This window comes from Cherax quadricarinatus, chromosome 28, assembly GCF_038502225.1.
Source record: "Cherax quadricarinatus isolate ZL_2023a chromosome 28, ASM3850222v1, whole genome shotgun sequence".
NCBI classification, from domain to species: Eukaryota; Metazoa; Arthropoda; class Malacostraca; order Decapoda; family Parastacidae; genus Cherax; species Cherax quadricarinatus.
In genome coordinates, this window is record NC_091319.1 from 36,240,043 (window position 1) to 36,255,680 (window position 15,638).

Consider the following 15,638-nt stretch of genomic DNA (forward strand, 5'->3'; position numbering starts at 1 on the left):
TGCCGGAAAAAAAATCCCCCCCCAGTACCAACAATACCACCAGTCCGATAACATTCTTCTTTGCAAATATACAGGGTCTAAAGCCAGCAACAAACAACAAAATACCTTTCATCCGTGGACTGCTTGCAGAGGCAAAGGCAATGTTCGCGGCTTTCACTGAGACCCACATAAAGGATCACTTGGACAACGAAATATGGATCCCAGGTTACAACCTATACAGATGTGACAGAGTGAACAGGCAAAAGGGGGGGGGGGTTGGCCTGTACATTGCAGAGTCACTTGTTTGCACAGAACTGCTAAATGCCTCAAATGATGTAGTGGAAGTTTTAGCAGTAAAGGTCGAGAACCAAAACCTAGTCATTGTGATAGTCTACAAGCCTCCGGATGCAACATCCCAGCAATTCCAGGAACAGCTGTTAAAAATTGACCACTGTCTGGAAAACCTTCCAGCTCCTGCACCCAACATCTTGCTCCTGGGGGATTTCAACTTAAGGCACCTAAAATGGAGGAATATAGCAAATAATATTGTTGCAGTAATAACACCAGGAGGCAGCTCTGATGAAAACTCACACTCACGTGAGCTTTTAAATCTCTGCACAAAATTCAATTTAAACCAGCAAATAATAGAGCCTACTAGACTGGAGAATACACTAGACCTCATCTTCACTAACAATGATGATCTGATAAGAAATATCACCATATCAAAAACAATATACTCAGATCACAACATAATTGAGGTTCAGTCATGTATGCGCGGAGCCCCAGACCGACATAATGAGATTAGTCACGAGGGAGCATTCACCAAATTCAACTTCAATAACAAAAACATAAAGTGGGACCAAGTAAACCAAGTCCTAACCTATATAAGCTGGGAAGATATACTAAGCAACACAGACCCCAACTTATGCCTAGAACAGATTAACTCGGTAGCACTCGATGTATGCACAAGGCTTATTCCTCTAAGAAAAAGGAGGAGTAGATGTAAAACAGAAAGAGACAGGCGCTCCCTTTACAGGCGACGGAAAAGAATAACAGAGCGGCTAAAAGAGGTCAATATATCTGAAATGCGTAGGGAGACACTGGTCAGAGAAATAGCAAGCATCGAACTTAAGCTAAAAGAATCCTTTAGGAGTCAGGAATCGCGGGAAGAACTAAAAGCCATAAATGAAATCGAAAGAAACCCAAAGTATTTCTTCTCCTATGCCAAATCAAAATCGAGAACAACGTCCAGTATTGGGCCCCTACTTAAACAAGATGGGTCCTACACAGATGACAACAAGGAAATGAGTGAGCTACTCAAGTCCCAATATGACTCAGTTTTTAGCAAGCCGCTAACCAGACTGAGAGTCGAAGATCAAAATGAATTTTTTATGAGAGAGCCACAAAATTTGATTAACACAAGCCTATCCGATGTTATCCTGACGCCAAATGACTTCGAACAGGCGATAAATGACATGCCCATGCACTATGCCCCAGGGCCAGACTCGTGGAACTCTGTGTTCATCAAGAACTGCAAGAAGCCCCTATCACGAGCCTTTTCCATCCTATGGAGAGGGAGCATGGACACGGGGGTCGTCCCACAGTTACTAAAAACAACAGACATAGCCCCACTCCACAAAGGGGGCAGTAAAGCAACAGCAAAGAACTACAGACCAATAGCACTAACATCCCATATCATAAAAATCTTTGAAAGGGTCCTAAGAAGCAAGATCACCACGCATCTAGAAACCCATCAGTTACACAACCCAGGGCAACATGGGTTTAGAACAGGTCGCTCCTGTCTGTCTCAACTATTGGACCACTACGACAAGGTCCTAAATGCACTAGAAGACAAAAAGAATGCAGATGTAATATATACAGACTTTGCAAAAGCCTTCGACAAGTGTGACCATGGCGTAATAGCGCACAAAATGCGTGCTAAAGGAATAACAGGAAAAGTCGGTCGATGGATCTATAATTTCCTCACTAACAGAACACAGAGAGTAGTCGTCAACAGAGTAAAGTCCGAGGCAGCTACGGTGAAAAGCTCTGTTCCACAAGGCACAGTACTCGCTCCCATCTTGTTCCTCATCCTTATATCCGACATAGACAAGGATGTCAGCCACAGCACCGTGTCTTCCTTTGCAGATGACACCCGAATCTGCATGACAGTGTCTTCCATTGCAGACACTGCAAAGCTCCAGGCAGACATCAACCAAATCTTTCAGTGGGCTGCAGAAAACAATATGAAGTTCAACGATGAGAAATTTCAATTACTCAGATATGGTAAACATGAGGAAATTAAATCTTCATCAGAGTACAAAACAAATTCTGGCCACAAAATAGAGCGAAACACCAACGTCAAAGACCTGGGAGTGATCATGTCGGAGGATCTCACCTTCAAGGACCATAACACTGTATCAATTGCATCTGCTAGAAAAATGACAGGATGGATAATGAGAACCTTCAAAACTAGGGAGGCCAAGCCCATGATGACACTCTTCAGGTCACTTGTTCTATCTAGGCTGGAATATTGCTGCACACTAACAGCACCTTTCAAGGCAGGTGAAATTGCCGACCTAGAAAATGTACAGAGAACTTTCACGGCGCGCATAACGGAGATAAAACACCTCAATTATTGGGAGCGCTTGAGGTTCCTAAACCTGTATTCCCTGGAACGCAGGAGGGAGAGATACATGATTATATACACCTGGAAAATCCTAGAGGGACTAGTACCGAACTTGCACACGAAAATCACCCACTACGAAAGCAAAAGACTTGGCAGACGATGCACCATCCCCCCAATGAAAAGCAGGGGTGTCACTAGCACGTTAAGAGACCATACAATAAGTGTCAGGGGCCCGAGACTGTTCAACTGCCTCCCAGCACACATAAGGGGGATTACCAACAGACCCCTGGCAGTCTTCAAGCTGGCACTGGACAAGCACCTAAAGTCAGTTCCGGATCAGCCGGGCTGTGGCTCGTATGTTGGTTTGCGTGCAGCCAGCAGCAACAGCCTGGTTGATCAGGCTCTGGTCCACCAGGAGGCCTGGTCTCAGACCGGGCCGCGGGGGCGTTGACCCCCGGAACTCTCTCCAGGTAAACTCCAGGTATTATGTCTTATTTATGTCTTATTTATGTCTTATTTACTCTTTATTTATGTCTTATTTATGTCTTATTTATGTCTTATTATGTCTTATTTATGTCTTATTATGTCTTATTTATGTCTTATTTATGTCTTATTATGTCTTATTTATGTCTTATTTATGTCTTATTTACTCTTTATTTATGTCTTATTTATGTCTTATTTATGTCTTATTATGTCTTATTTATGTCTTATTTATGTCTTATTATGTCTTATTTATGTCTTATTTTTGTCTTATTATGTCTTATTTATGTCTTATTATGTCTTATTTATGTCTTATTATGTCTTATTTATGTCTTATTTATGTCTTATTTATGTCTTATTTACTCTTTATTTATGTCTTATTATGTCTTATTTATGTCTTATTTATGTCTTATTATGTCTTATTTATGTCTTATTTACTCTTTATTTATGTCTTATTTATGTCTTATTGAACTTCCATGGTCTCGTATTATTGAACTTCCATGCTCTCGTATTATTGAACTTCCATGGTCTCGTATTATTGAACTTCCATGGTCTCGTATTATTGAACTTCCATGCTCTCGTATTATTGAACTTCCATGCTCTCGTATTATTGAACTTCCATGCTCTCCTATTATTGAACTTCCATGCTCTCGTATTATTGAACTTTCATGCTCTCGTATTATTGAACTTTCATGCTCTCGTATTATTGAACTTTCATGCTCTCGTATTATTGAACTTCCATGCTCTCGTATTATTGAACTTCCATGCTCTCGTATTATTGAACTTTCATGCTCTCGTATTATTGAACTTCCATGCTCTCCTATTATTGAACTTCCATGCTCTCGTATTATTGAACTTTCATGCTCTCGTATTATTGAACTTTCATGCTCTCGTATTATTGAACTTCCATGCTCTCCTATTATTGAACTTCCATGCTCTCCTATTATTGAACTTCCATGCTCTCGTATTATTGAACTTTCATGCTCTCGTATTATTGAACTTTCATGGTCTCGTATTATTGAACTTTCATGCTCTCGTATTATTGAACTTTTATGGTCTCGTGTTATTGAACTTCCATGGTCTCGTATTATTGAACTTTCATGCTCTCGTATTATTGAACTTTTATGGTCTCGTGTTATTGAACTTCCATGGTCTCGTATTATTGAACTTTCATGCTCTCGTATTATTGAACTTTTATGGTCTCGTGTTATTGAACTTCCATGGTCTCGTATTATTGAACTTTCATGCTCTCGTGTTATTGAACTTCCATGCTCTCGTATTATTGAACTTCCATGGTCTCGTATTATTGAACTTTCATGCTCTCGTGTTATTGAACTTCCATGCTCTCGTATTATTGAACTTCCATGCTCTCGTATTATTGAACTTCCATGGTCTCGTATTATTGAACTTCCATGGTCTCGTGTTATTGAACTTCCATGGTCTCGTGTTATTGAACTTCCATGCTCTCATAAGAACATAAGAACATAAGAAAAGAGGAACGCTGCAGGAGGCCTGTTGGCCCATACTAGGCAGGTCCTTTACAATTCATCCCACTAACAAAACATTTGCCCAACCCAATTTTCAATGCTACCCAAGAAATAAGCTCTGATGTGAAAGTCCCACTCAAATCCAACCCCTCCCACTCATGTACTTATCCAACCTAAATTTGAAACTACCCAAAGTCCCAGCCTCAATTACCCAACTAGGTAGACTGTTCCACTCATCAACTACCCTATTTCCTAACCAATAATTTCCTATGTCCTTTCTAAATCTAAACTTATCTAATTTAAATCCATTGCTGCGGGTTCTCTCTTGGAGAGACATCCTCAAGACCTTATTAATATCCCCTTTATTAATACCTATCTTCCACTTATACACTTCGATCAGGTCTCCCCTCATTCTTCGTCTAACAAGTGAATGTAACTTAAGAGTCTTCAATCTTTCTTCATAAGGAAGATTTCTAATGCTATGTATTAATTTAGTCATCCTACGCTGAATGTTTTCTAACGAATTTATGTCCATTCTGTAATATGGAGACCAGAACTGAGCTGCATAATCTAGGTGAGGCCTTATTAATGATGTATAAAGCTGCAGTATGACCTCTGGACTTCTGTTGCTTACACTTCTTGATATAAATCCCAGTAATCTATTTGCCTTATTACGTACGCTTAGGCATTGCTGTCTTGGTTTAAGGTTGCTGCTCACCATAACCCCCAAGTCCTTTTCGCAATCTGTATGGCTAAGTTCTACATCATTTAACTTATAAGTACTAGGGTTATGGGCACTCCCAAGCTTCAGAACCTTGCATTTATCTACATTGAACTGCATCTGCCACTTTTCTGACCAAGAATAGAGTTTGTTTAAATCCTCCTGAAGTTCCATAACATCTACGTTTGAATCAATTATCCTACCTATCTTTGTGTCATCGGCGAATTTGCTCATATCACTAGTAATTCCCTCATCAAGATCATTGATATATATTATAAACAACAACAGGCCCAAGACTGATCCCTGTGGAACGCCACTTATTACAGATCCCCACTCGGATTTAACCCCATTTATGGACACTCTCTGCTTCCTGTCAATGAGCCATGACTCGATCCACGAGAGCACTTTTCCCCCAATGCCATGAGCTGCCACTTTCTTTAACAGTCTATGGTGCGGAACTCTATCAAAAGCCTTACTAAAATCTAAGTAAATAATATCAAATTCTTTATCGTGGTCAACAGCCTCAAAAGCTTTACTGAAGAAAGTTAATAAATTAGTTAGACAAGACTGGCCTCTTGTGAATCCATGCTGAGTATCATTAATCAAGCTATGCTTATCGAGATGGCTTCTTATAATCTCAGCTATAATTGACTCTAGTAATTTGCCTACAATTGAGGTCAGGCTTATTGGGCGGTAATTTGACGGTAACGACTTGTCCCCTGTTTTAAAAATAGGAATTACATTAGCCATCTTCCACATATCAGACACTACACCTGTTTGAAGAGATAAATTAAAAATATTAGTTAATGGTTCACAGAGTTCCATTTTGCATTCCTTAAGAACCCTTGAAAAAACCTCATCAGGACCCGGCGACTTATTTTGCTTCAGTCTGTCTATCTGCTTCACAACCATTTCACTAGTGACTGTGATGTTACATAATTTATCTTCTTCTAGCCCACTATAAAAATTAATTACTGGAATATTGTTAGTGTCTTCCTGTGTAAAAACTGAGAGAAAATAATTATTAAAAATCGAGCACATTTCATTCTCTTTGTCAGTAAGGTGCCCATAGTTATTTTTAAGGGGACCTATCTGATCTCTAACTTTTATTCTATAGACCTGGAAAAAACTTTTTTGGGTTAGTTTTAGAATCCCTAGCAACTTTAATTTCATAGTCCCTTTTAGCTTTTCTTATCCCCTTTTTAATGTCCCTCTTAATGTCAATATACTGATTCATAAGATGACCCTCACCTCTTTTGATACGCCTATAAATTCCTTTCTTATGCCCTAGTAGATATTTGAGCCTATTATTCATCCATTTTGGGTCATTTCTATTTGATCTAATTTCTTTATATGGGATAAACGTTCTTTGAGCAGCATGTATAGTGTTCAGAAAACTGTCATATTGATAGCTCTCTTCGTTACCCCAGTCAACAGATGATAAGTGTTCTCTAAGCCCATCGTAATCTGCTAAGCGAAAATCTGGGACTGTTACTTAGTTATCGCTACTATCGTACTTCCATTCAATGCTAAATGTAATTGATTTGTGGTCGCTAGCACCCAGTTCCTCTGAAATTTCTAAATTATTAACAAGGGATTCATTGTTTGCCATAACTAAGTCAAGCAGGTTATTTCCCCTTGTAGGTTCTGTCACAAACTGCTTCAAAAAACAATCCTGAACTACTTCTAAGAAGTCGTATGATTCTAAATTCCCAGTCAAGAAATTCCAATCAATATGACTAAAGTTAAAGTCTCCTAGAATTACTACATTATCGTGCCTTGTGGCCTTAACAATTTCCTCCCATAGTAGTCTCCCTTGGTCCCTATATAAGTTTGGGGGACGGTATATCACTCCTAAAATCAGTTTTTCATGCCCTTCTGAAAATTCTATCCAAACAGACTCTGTATGTGTTACTTCAGACTTAATACCCGTTTTTATGCAATAGTTCAAGCGATCTCGGACATACGATGCCACCCCACCCCCCTTCCCGATACTTCTATCTACTTGGAACAATTTAAAACCCTGAATATGACATTCCGCAAGCATGTCCCGACTTTTTGAATTAACCACGTCTCAGTTAAGGCAAATACATCAATGTTACCTGCACTAGCAACTAATCTCAACTCGTCCATCTTATTCCTAGCACTACGGCAATTAGCATAATAAACATTGAAAGACTCTCCTTTCTCTTTACCCTTCCTGCTCATTTCTGTTTTTCTACTAAACCTATTACTGTCCTTATCACCCAAAGTCCCTGGCTTTTCAATATCTACCTCGTTCTGCTTATTACTAGTTCCCCTAGAACTCGTAATATTACTACACTGGGACTTCACTGTTCTCCTGCCAAAACTCATACCACTAACTATTCCTAGTTTAAAATCCTAACTGCTCCCTCCACTGCAGTTGCCAGTGCTACCACCCCAGACCTAGATAAGTGAACCCCATCCCTGGCATACATGTCATTTCTGCCATAGAAGATGTCCCAGTTGTCAACGAATGTTACCGCATTTTCCTTACAGTATTTGTCCAGCCAGCAATTGACACCAATTGCCCTGGACAACCATTCGTTTCCAACTCCTCTCCTTGGCAAAATACCACATATGACAGGGTTCCCACCCTTACTCCTAATTATTTCTATTGCTGACCTATACCTGCTAATCAGGTCTTCACTCCTACGTCTGCCAACATCGTTGCCTCCAGCACTGAGACAGATAATAGGATTGCTCCCATTACCTCTCATGATGTCATCAAGACGGCTAACAATATCCTCCATCCCAGCCCCAGGAAAGCAAACTCTCTGTCTCCTACTCCTGTCCTTCAAGCAGAACGCCCTATCCATATACCTAACTTGGCTATCCCCAACAACAACAATATTCTTACCTTCCTAGATGTCGTTCGTCGTGACGTTCCCAGTAGTCGACTCACATTCGTCGGGTAGCACTGAGAATGTATTAGATGTTTCCACAACAGTTTCCACGGCAGTCACTTTCTTCTTCATCGTTTCTACCTTTCCATTCGTCTTCTTGATCGTCAACTTCGTTCCCTGCTGTCCAGACACTGTCCAGTTTCCCTTCTTGACCTGAGGACTCAAGACAGGAGGACTACTACGAATCTTCTTGTTTTCCTCGGTCAGTCGCCGAATTTCCATCTTCGCCATCCTCAATTCTTCCTTAAGCTGTTGGTAAAGTTGCTCGATGGAGGGCATCTTGCTTCAATTCGTAGAGAACGCGCAAACAGGTCTTCACAGAGCTAAGTACACGTCAACACTGCGCAAAAGCCAACTCAATCAGGAGCTACTGCGCAGCACGTCCACACGGCCCAATAGCGATACGAACTTATTGAACTTCCATGCTCTCATATTATTGAACTTCCATGGTCTCGTGTTATTGAATTTTCATGGTCTCTCTCATATTATTGAACTTTCATGCTCTCGTATTATTGAACTTCCATGCTCTCGTGTTATTGAACTTCCATGGTCTCGTGTTATTGAACTTCCATGCTCTCGTGTTATTGAACTTCCATGGTCTCGTGTTATTGAACTTTCATGCTCTCGTATTATTGAACTTCCATGCTCTCGTATTATTGAACTTCCATGCTCTCGTATTATTGAACTTCCATGTTCTTGTATTATTGAACTTTCATGCTCTCGTATTATTGAACTTCCATGCTCTCGTATTATTGAACTTCCATGGTCTCGTATTATTGAACTTCCATGATCTCGTATTATTGAACTTCCATGCTCTCGTATTATTGAACTTCCATGCTCTTGTATTATTGAACTTCCATGTTCTTGTATTATTGAACTTCCATGGTCTTGTATTATTGAACTTCCATGCTCTCGTATTATTGAACTTCCATGCTCTCGTATTATTGAACTTCCATGGTCTTGTATTATTGAACTTCCATGCTCTTGTATTATTGAACTTCCATGCTCTCGTATTATTGAACTTCCATGGTCTCGTATTATTGAACTTCCATGCTCTCGTATTATTGAACTTCCATGTTCTTGCATTATTGAACTTCCATGGTCTCGTGTCAATGAACTTCCATGCTTCCGTATTATTGAACTTCCATGTTCTTGTATTATTGAACTTCCATGGTCTCGTATTATTGAACTTCCATGCTCTCGTATTATTGAACTTCCATGTTCTTGTATTATTGAACTTCCATGGTCTCGTATTATTGAACTTCCATGCTCTCGTATTATTGAACTTCCATGTTCTTGTATTATTGAACTTCCATGCTCTCGTATTATTGAACTTCCATGGTCTTGTATTATTGAACTTCCATGTTCTTGTATTATTGAACTTCCATGCTCTCGTATTATTGAACTTCCATGGTCTTGTATTATTGAACTTCCATGCTCTCGTATTATTGAACTTCCATGTTCTCGTATTATTGAACTTCCATGGTCTTGTATTATTGAACTTCCATGTTCTTGTATTATTGAACTTCCATGCTCTCGTATTATTGAACTTCCATGGTCTTGTATTATTGAACTTCCATGCTCTCGTATTATTGAACTTCCATGGTCTTGTATTATTGAACTTCCATGCTCTCGTATTATTGAACTTCCATGGTCTTGTATTATTGAACTTCCATGCTCTCGTATTATTGAACTTCCATGTTCTTGTATTATTGAACTTCCATGGTCTTGTATTATTGAACTTCCATGCTCTCGTATTATTGAACTTCCATGGTCTTGTATTATTGAACTTCCATGGTCTTGTATTATTGAACTTCCATGGTCTTGTATTATTGAACTTCCATGGTCTTGTATTATTGAACTTCCATGTTCTTGTATTATTGAACTTCCATGTTCTCGTATTATTGAACTTCCATGGTCTTGTATTATTGAACTTCCATGTTCTTGTATTATTGAACTTCCATGCTCTCGTATTATTGAACTTCCATGGTCTTGTATTATTGAACTTCCATGCTCTCATATTATTGAACTTCCATGGTCTTGTATTATTGAACTTCCATGCTCTCGTATTATTGAACTTCCATGGTCTTGTATTATTGAACTTCCATGCTCTCGTATTATTGAACTTCCATGTTCTTGTATTATTGAACTTCCATGGTCTTGTATTATTGAACTTCCATGCTCTCGTATTATTGAACTTCCATGGTCTTGTATTATTGAACTTCCATGGTCTTGTATTATTGAACTTCCATGGTCTTGTATTATTGAACTTCCATGGTCTTGTATTATTGAACTTCCATGTTCTTGTATTATTGAACTTCCATGTTCTTGTATTATTGAACTTCCATGTTCTTGTATTATTGAACTTCCATGTTCTTGTATTATTGAACTTCCATGTTCTTGTATTATTGAACTTCCATGGTCTCGTATTATTGAACTTCCATGCTCTCGTATTATTGAACTTCCATGTTCTTGTATTATTGAACTTCCATGGTCTCGTATTATTGAACTTCCATGCTCTCGTATTATTGAACTTCCATGGTCTTGTATTATTGACCTTCCTTGTATGATCGTCCATGTTCTTGTCATATTGAACTTCCATGTTCTTGTATTATTGAACTTCCATGTTCTTGTATTATTGAACCATGTCTCATTATTGAACTTCTTCTTGTATTATTGAACTTCCATGTTCTTGTATTATTGAACTTCCATGTTCTTTATTGTTCCATGGTCTTGTATTATTGAACTTCCATGTTCGTATTATTGAACTTCCATGGTCTTGTATTATTGAACTTCCATGTCTCATATTATTGAACTTCCATGTCTTGTATTATTGAACTTCCATGTTCGTATTATTGAACTTCCATGTTCTTGTATTATTGAACTTCCATGTTCTTGTATTATTGAACTTCCATGTTCTTGTATTATTGAACTTCCATGTTCTTGTATTATTGAACTTCCATGTTCTTGTATTATTGAACTTCCATGTTCTTGTATTATTGAACTTCCATGTTCTTGTATTATTGAACTTCCATGTTCTTGTATTATTGAACTTCCATGTTCTTGTATTATTGAACTTCCATGGTCTTGTATTATTGAACTTCCATGTTCTTGTATTATTGAACTTCCATGCTCTTGTATTATTGAACTTCCATGTTCTTGTATTATTGAACTTCCATGCTCTTGTATTATTGAACTTCCATGTTCTTGTATTATTGAACTTCCATGCTCTTGTATTATTGAACTTCCATGGCCTTGTATTATTGAAATTCCATGCTCTCGTATTATTGAACTTCCATGTTCTTGTATTATTGAACTTCCATGGTCTTGTATTATTGATCTTCCATGCTCTCGTATTATTGAACTTCCATGGTCTTGTATTATTGAACTTCCATGGTCTTGTATTATTGAACTTCCATGGTCTTGTATTATTGAACTTCCATGGTCTTGTATTATTGAACTTCCATGTTCTTGTATTATTGAACTTCCATGTTCTTGTATTATTGAACTTCCATGTTCTTGTATTATTGAACTTCCACCATGCTTCTCGTATTATTGAACTTCCATGGTCTTGTATTATTTCCATAGCTGTGACCAGGTCTGATTTCCGTAGCTGTGACCAGGTCTAACTTCCGTAGCTGTGACCAGGTCTGACTTCCATAGCTGTGACCAGGTCTGATTTCCGTAGCTGTGACCAGGTCTGACTTCCGTAGCTGTGACCAGGTCTGACTTCCGTAGCTGTGACCAGGTCTGACTTCCGTAGCTGTGACCAGGTCTGACTTCCGTAGCTGTGACCAGGTCTGACTTCCGTAGCTGTGGCCAGGTCTGACTTCCGTAGCTGTGACCAGGTCTGACTTCCGTAGCTGTGACCAGGTCTGACTTCCGTAGCTGTGACTAGGTCTGACTTCCGTAGCTGTGACCAGGTCTGACTTCCGTAGCTGTGACCAGGTCTGACTTCCGTAGCTGTGACCAGGTCTGACTTCCGTAGCTGTGACCAGGTCTGACTTCCGTAGCTGTGACCAGGTCTGACTTCCGTAGCTGTGACCAGGTCTGACTTCCGTAGCTGTGACCAGGTCTGACTTCCATAGTTGTGACCAGGTCTGACTTCCGTAGCTGTGAACCAGGCTGTTGCTGCTGGCTGCACGCAAACCAACGTACGAGCCACAGCCCGGCTGATCAGGAACTGACTTTAGGTGCTTGTCCAGTGCCAGCTTGAAAACTGCCAGGGGTCTGTTGGTAATCCCCCTTATGTGTGCTGGGAGGTAGTTGAACAGTCTCGGGCCCCTGACACTTATTGTATGGTCTCTTAACGTGCTAGTGACACCCCTGCTTTTCATTGGGGGGATGGTGCATCGTCTGCCAAGTCTTTTGCTTTCGTAGTGAGTGATTTTCGTGTGCAAGTTCGGTACTAGTCCCTCTAGGATTTTCCAGGTGTATATAATCATGTATCTCTCCCTCCTGCGTTCCAGGGAATACAGGTTTAGGAACCTCAAGCGCTCCCAGTAATTGAGGTGTTTTATCTCCGTTATGCGCGCCGTGAAAGTTCTCTGTACATTTTCTAGGTCGGCAATTTCACCTGCCTTGAAAGGTGCTGTTAGCTAAAGCTAAAGCTAAAGCTCCCGCTTCACACACGGAGGGCCCGGGTTCGATTCCCGGCGGGTGGAAACATTTCGACACGTTTCCTTACACCTGTTGTCCTGTTCACCTAGCAGCAAATAGGTACCTGGGTGTTAGTCGACTGGTGTGGGTGGCATCCTGGGGGACAAGATTAAGGACCACAATGGAAATAAGTTAGACAGTCCTCGATGACGCACTGACTTTCTTGGGTTATCCTGGGTGGCTAACCCTCCAGGGTTAAAAATCCGAACGAAATCTTATCTTATCTTATCTTCCACGTAATATTATATACATTTACTCTAATATCACTTAAATCTACTTGATTCAGGAGGTTCGCAGTGTGAGATGGTCGTATCTGGACGACAACAGTCGTAGTCAGGGTCAGCGGGTTTTAAGAGGTATAATTTTCTACGTCTCTGCTGGACGCAACGCTATTGTTGTTATTATTGCTTCTGTCATCGCCTATGGCCTTGACGGGGATAGACAGCCATTTACAATTTCAGGTGAGATGCTGTTGTGATGATTTCAAACACTGTTCTGTCGATATTATTTATGTATTTATATATCATAGATATTACAGACTTCATTGATGATAAAATAATTCAACTGTATTCTTATCACAGAACAGGTTGAGCTCGAACCCATGGCAGGCGAGTTCTGAAACTCAAAGACCAAGGTTCAAGTCTCACCCGTGAGTCATAATTGCATTCTCTCTCTGTAGTAGCAGAAAATTCCCCGGAAATACCTGAATATTTATTCAGTTTAGGTTTATTTGTTCAAGTGGTCCCTTATGTTCCTGCAATGATTGTGAAAGTATAGCAAGAAAGAGGAGTATACCTGGAGTATACCTGGAGTATACCTCGAGTATACATGGAGAGAGTTCCGGGGCTCAATGCCCCCGCTGTCCTGTCTGTGAACAGGCCTCATGGACCAAGAATGTCACTAAACTCACTCTTCTCAACGCCACAGAAGGAAGCACATCCAGATATTACATTCCAGCACTGTAGAATCTTGCCAGACACTGACATTAGTATCAGTGGCCTTATAAGAATCTTCCCTGATATTAACACCGGGATCCCTGGCTTTGAAGAATTATCAAATATTATAATTACTATCAATGTGCTTAAAAATCCTTACCAGTCACTAACTTCAGATTCCCTCACTGAGGAGAACCTTGCCAGACACTACCGTCAGGATAGCTCGCCTTAGTGACCCTTGCTAGACACTAACGTCAGGATAGCTCGCCTTAGTGACCCTTGCCAGACACTAACGTCAGGATAGCTCGCCTTAGTGACCCTTGCTAGACACTAACGTCAGGATAGCTCGCCTTAGTGACCCTTGCCAGACACTAACGTCAGGATAGCTCGCCTTAGTGACCCTTGCTAGACACTAACGTCAGGATAGCTCGCCTTAGTGACCCTTGCTAGACACTAACGTCAGGATAGCTCGCCTTAGTGACCCTTGCCAGACACTAACGTCAGGATAGCTCGCCTTAGTGACCCTTGCCAGACACTAACGTCAGGATAGCTCGCCTTAGTGACCCTTGCCAGACACTAACGTCAGGATAGCTCGCCTTAGTGACCCTTGCTAGACACTAACGTCAGGACAGCTCGCCTTAGTGACCCTTGCTAGACACTAACGTCAGGATAGCTCGCCTTAGTGACCCTTGCCAGACACTAACGTCAGGATAGCTCGCCTTAGTGACCCTTGCCAGACACTAACGTCAGGATAGCTCGCCTTAGTGATTGCTAGACAGCTCAGGATAGCTCGCCTTAGTGACCCTTGCCAGACACTAACGTCAGGATAGCTCGCCTTAGTGACCCTTGCTAGACACTAACGTCAGGATAGCTCGCCTTAGTGACCCTTGCCAGACACTAACGTCAGGATAGCTCGCCTTAGTGACCCTTGCTAGACACTAACGTCAGGATAGCTCGCCTTAGTGACCCTTGCCAGACACTAACGTCAGGATAGCTCGCCTTAGTGACCCTTGCCAGACACTAACGTCAGGATAGCTCGCCTTAGTGACCCTTGCCAGACACTAACGTCAGGATAGCTCGCCTTAGTGACCCTTGCTAGACACTAACGTCAGGATAGCTCGCCTTAGTGACCCTTGCCAGACACTAACGTCAGGATAGCTCGCCTTAGTGACCCTTGCTAGACACTAACGTCAGGATAGCTCGCCTTAGTGACCCTTGCCAGACACTAACGTCAGGATAGCTCGCCTTAGTGACCCTTGCCAGACACTAACGTCAGGATAGCTCGCCTTAGTGACCCTTGCTAGACACTAACGTCAGGATAGCTCGCCTTAGTGACCCTTGCCAGACACTAACGTCAGGATAGCTCGCCTTAGTGACCCTTGCCAGACACTAACGTCAGGATAGCTCGCCTTAGTGACCCTTGCCAGACACTAACGTCAGGATAGCTCGCCTTAGTGACCCTTGCTAGATACTAACATCAGGATCACCATCAAGTGTAAGACTGGGGAACAACTTGTCATGAACAATATTCCGCGCTATATCCTCATGGTGAAAGATGTTCTTACTCACGAAATCTTAATAACACCATTGCAAACATAGCATAGGACGGGTATGGGTTCTAATTCTACCCGTTCCATGGTTTAAAAATGTTCTTGGTTGCTTGATATACACGTCAGTTATAGAAAACTATGTTGAGATACTATCTATCTCCAAAACACATAGAATCACAAAATAATGAGAACGAGGAAAAAGAGGCATTTCATCTTGTCCCCAGTAACCTTGAACCAGCACTAGTATTTACTTTCTCCAACATCCACATGA

General features: G+C 40.9%; 1 protein-coding gene across 1 annotated transcript in view; it reads left to right on the forward strand.

The window, feature by feature from the left end:
- LOC128693118 (sodium-independent sulfate anion transporter-like) overlaps positions 1 to 15,638 on the forward strand; it is a 98,665-nt gene that overhangs the window by 56,135 nt on the left and 26,892 nt on the right. The window contains exon 6 of the mRNA XM_070089549.1: positions 13,169 to 13,343. Coding sequence (XP_069945650.1) covers positions 13,169 to 13,343 — 175 coding nt within the window. The remainder of the gene's footprint in view (positions 1 to 13,168; positions 13,344 to 15,638) is intronic.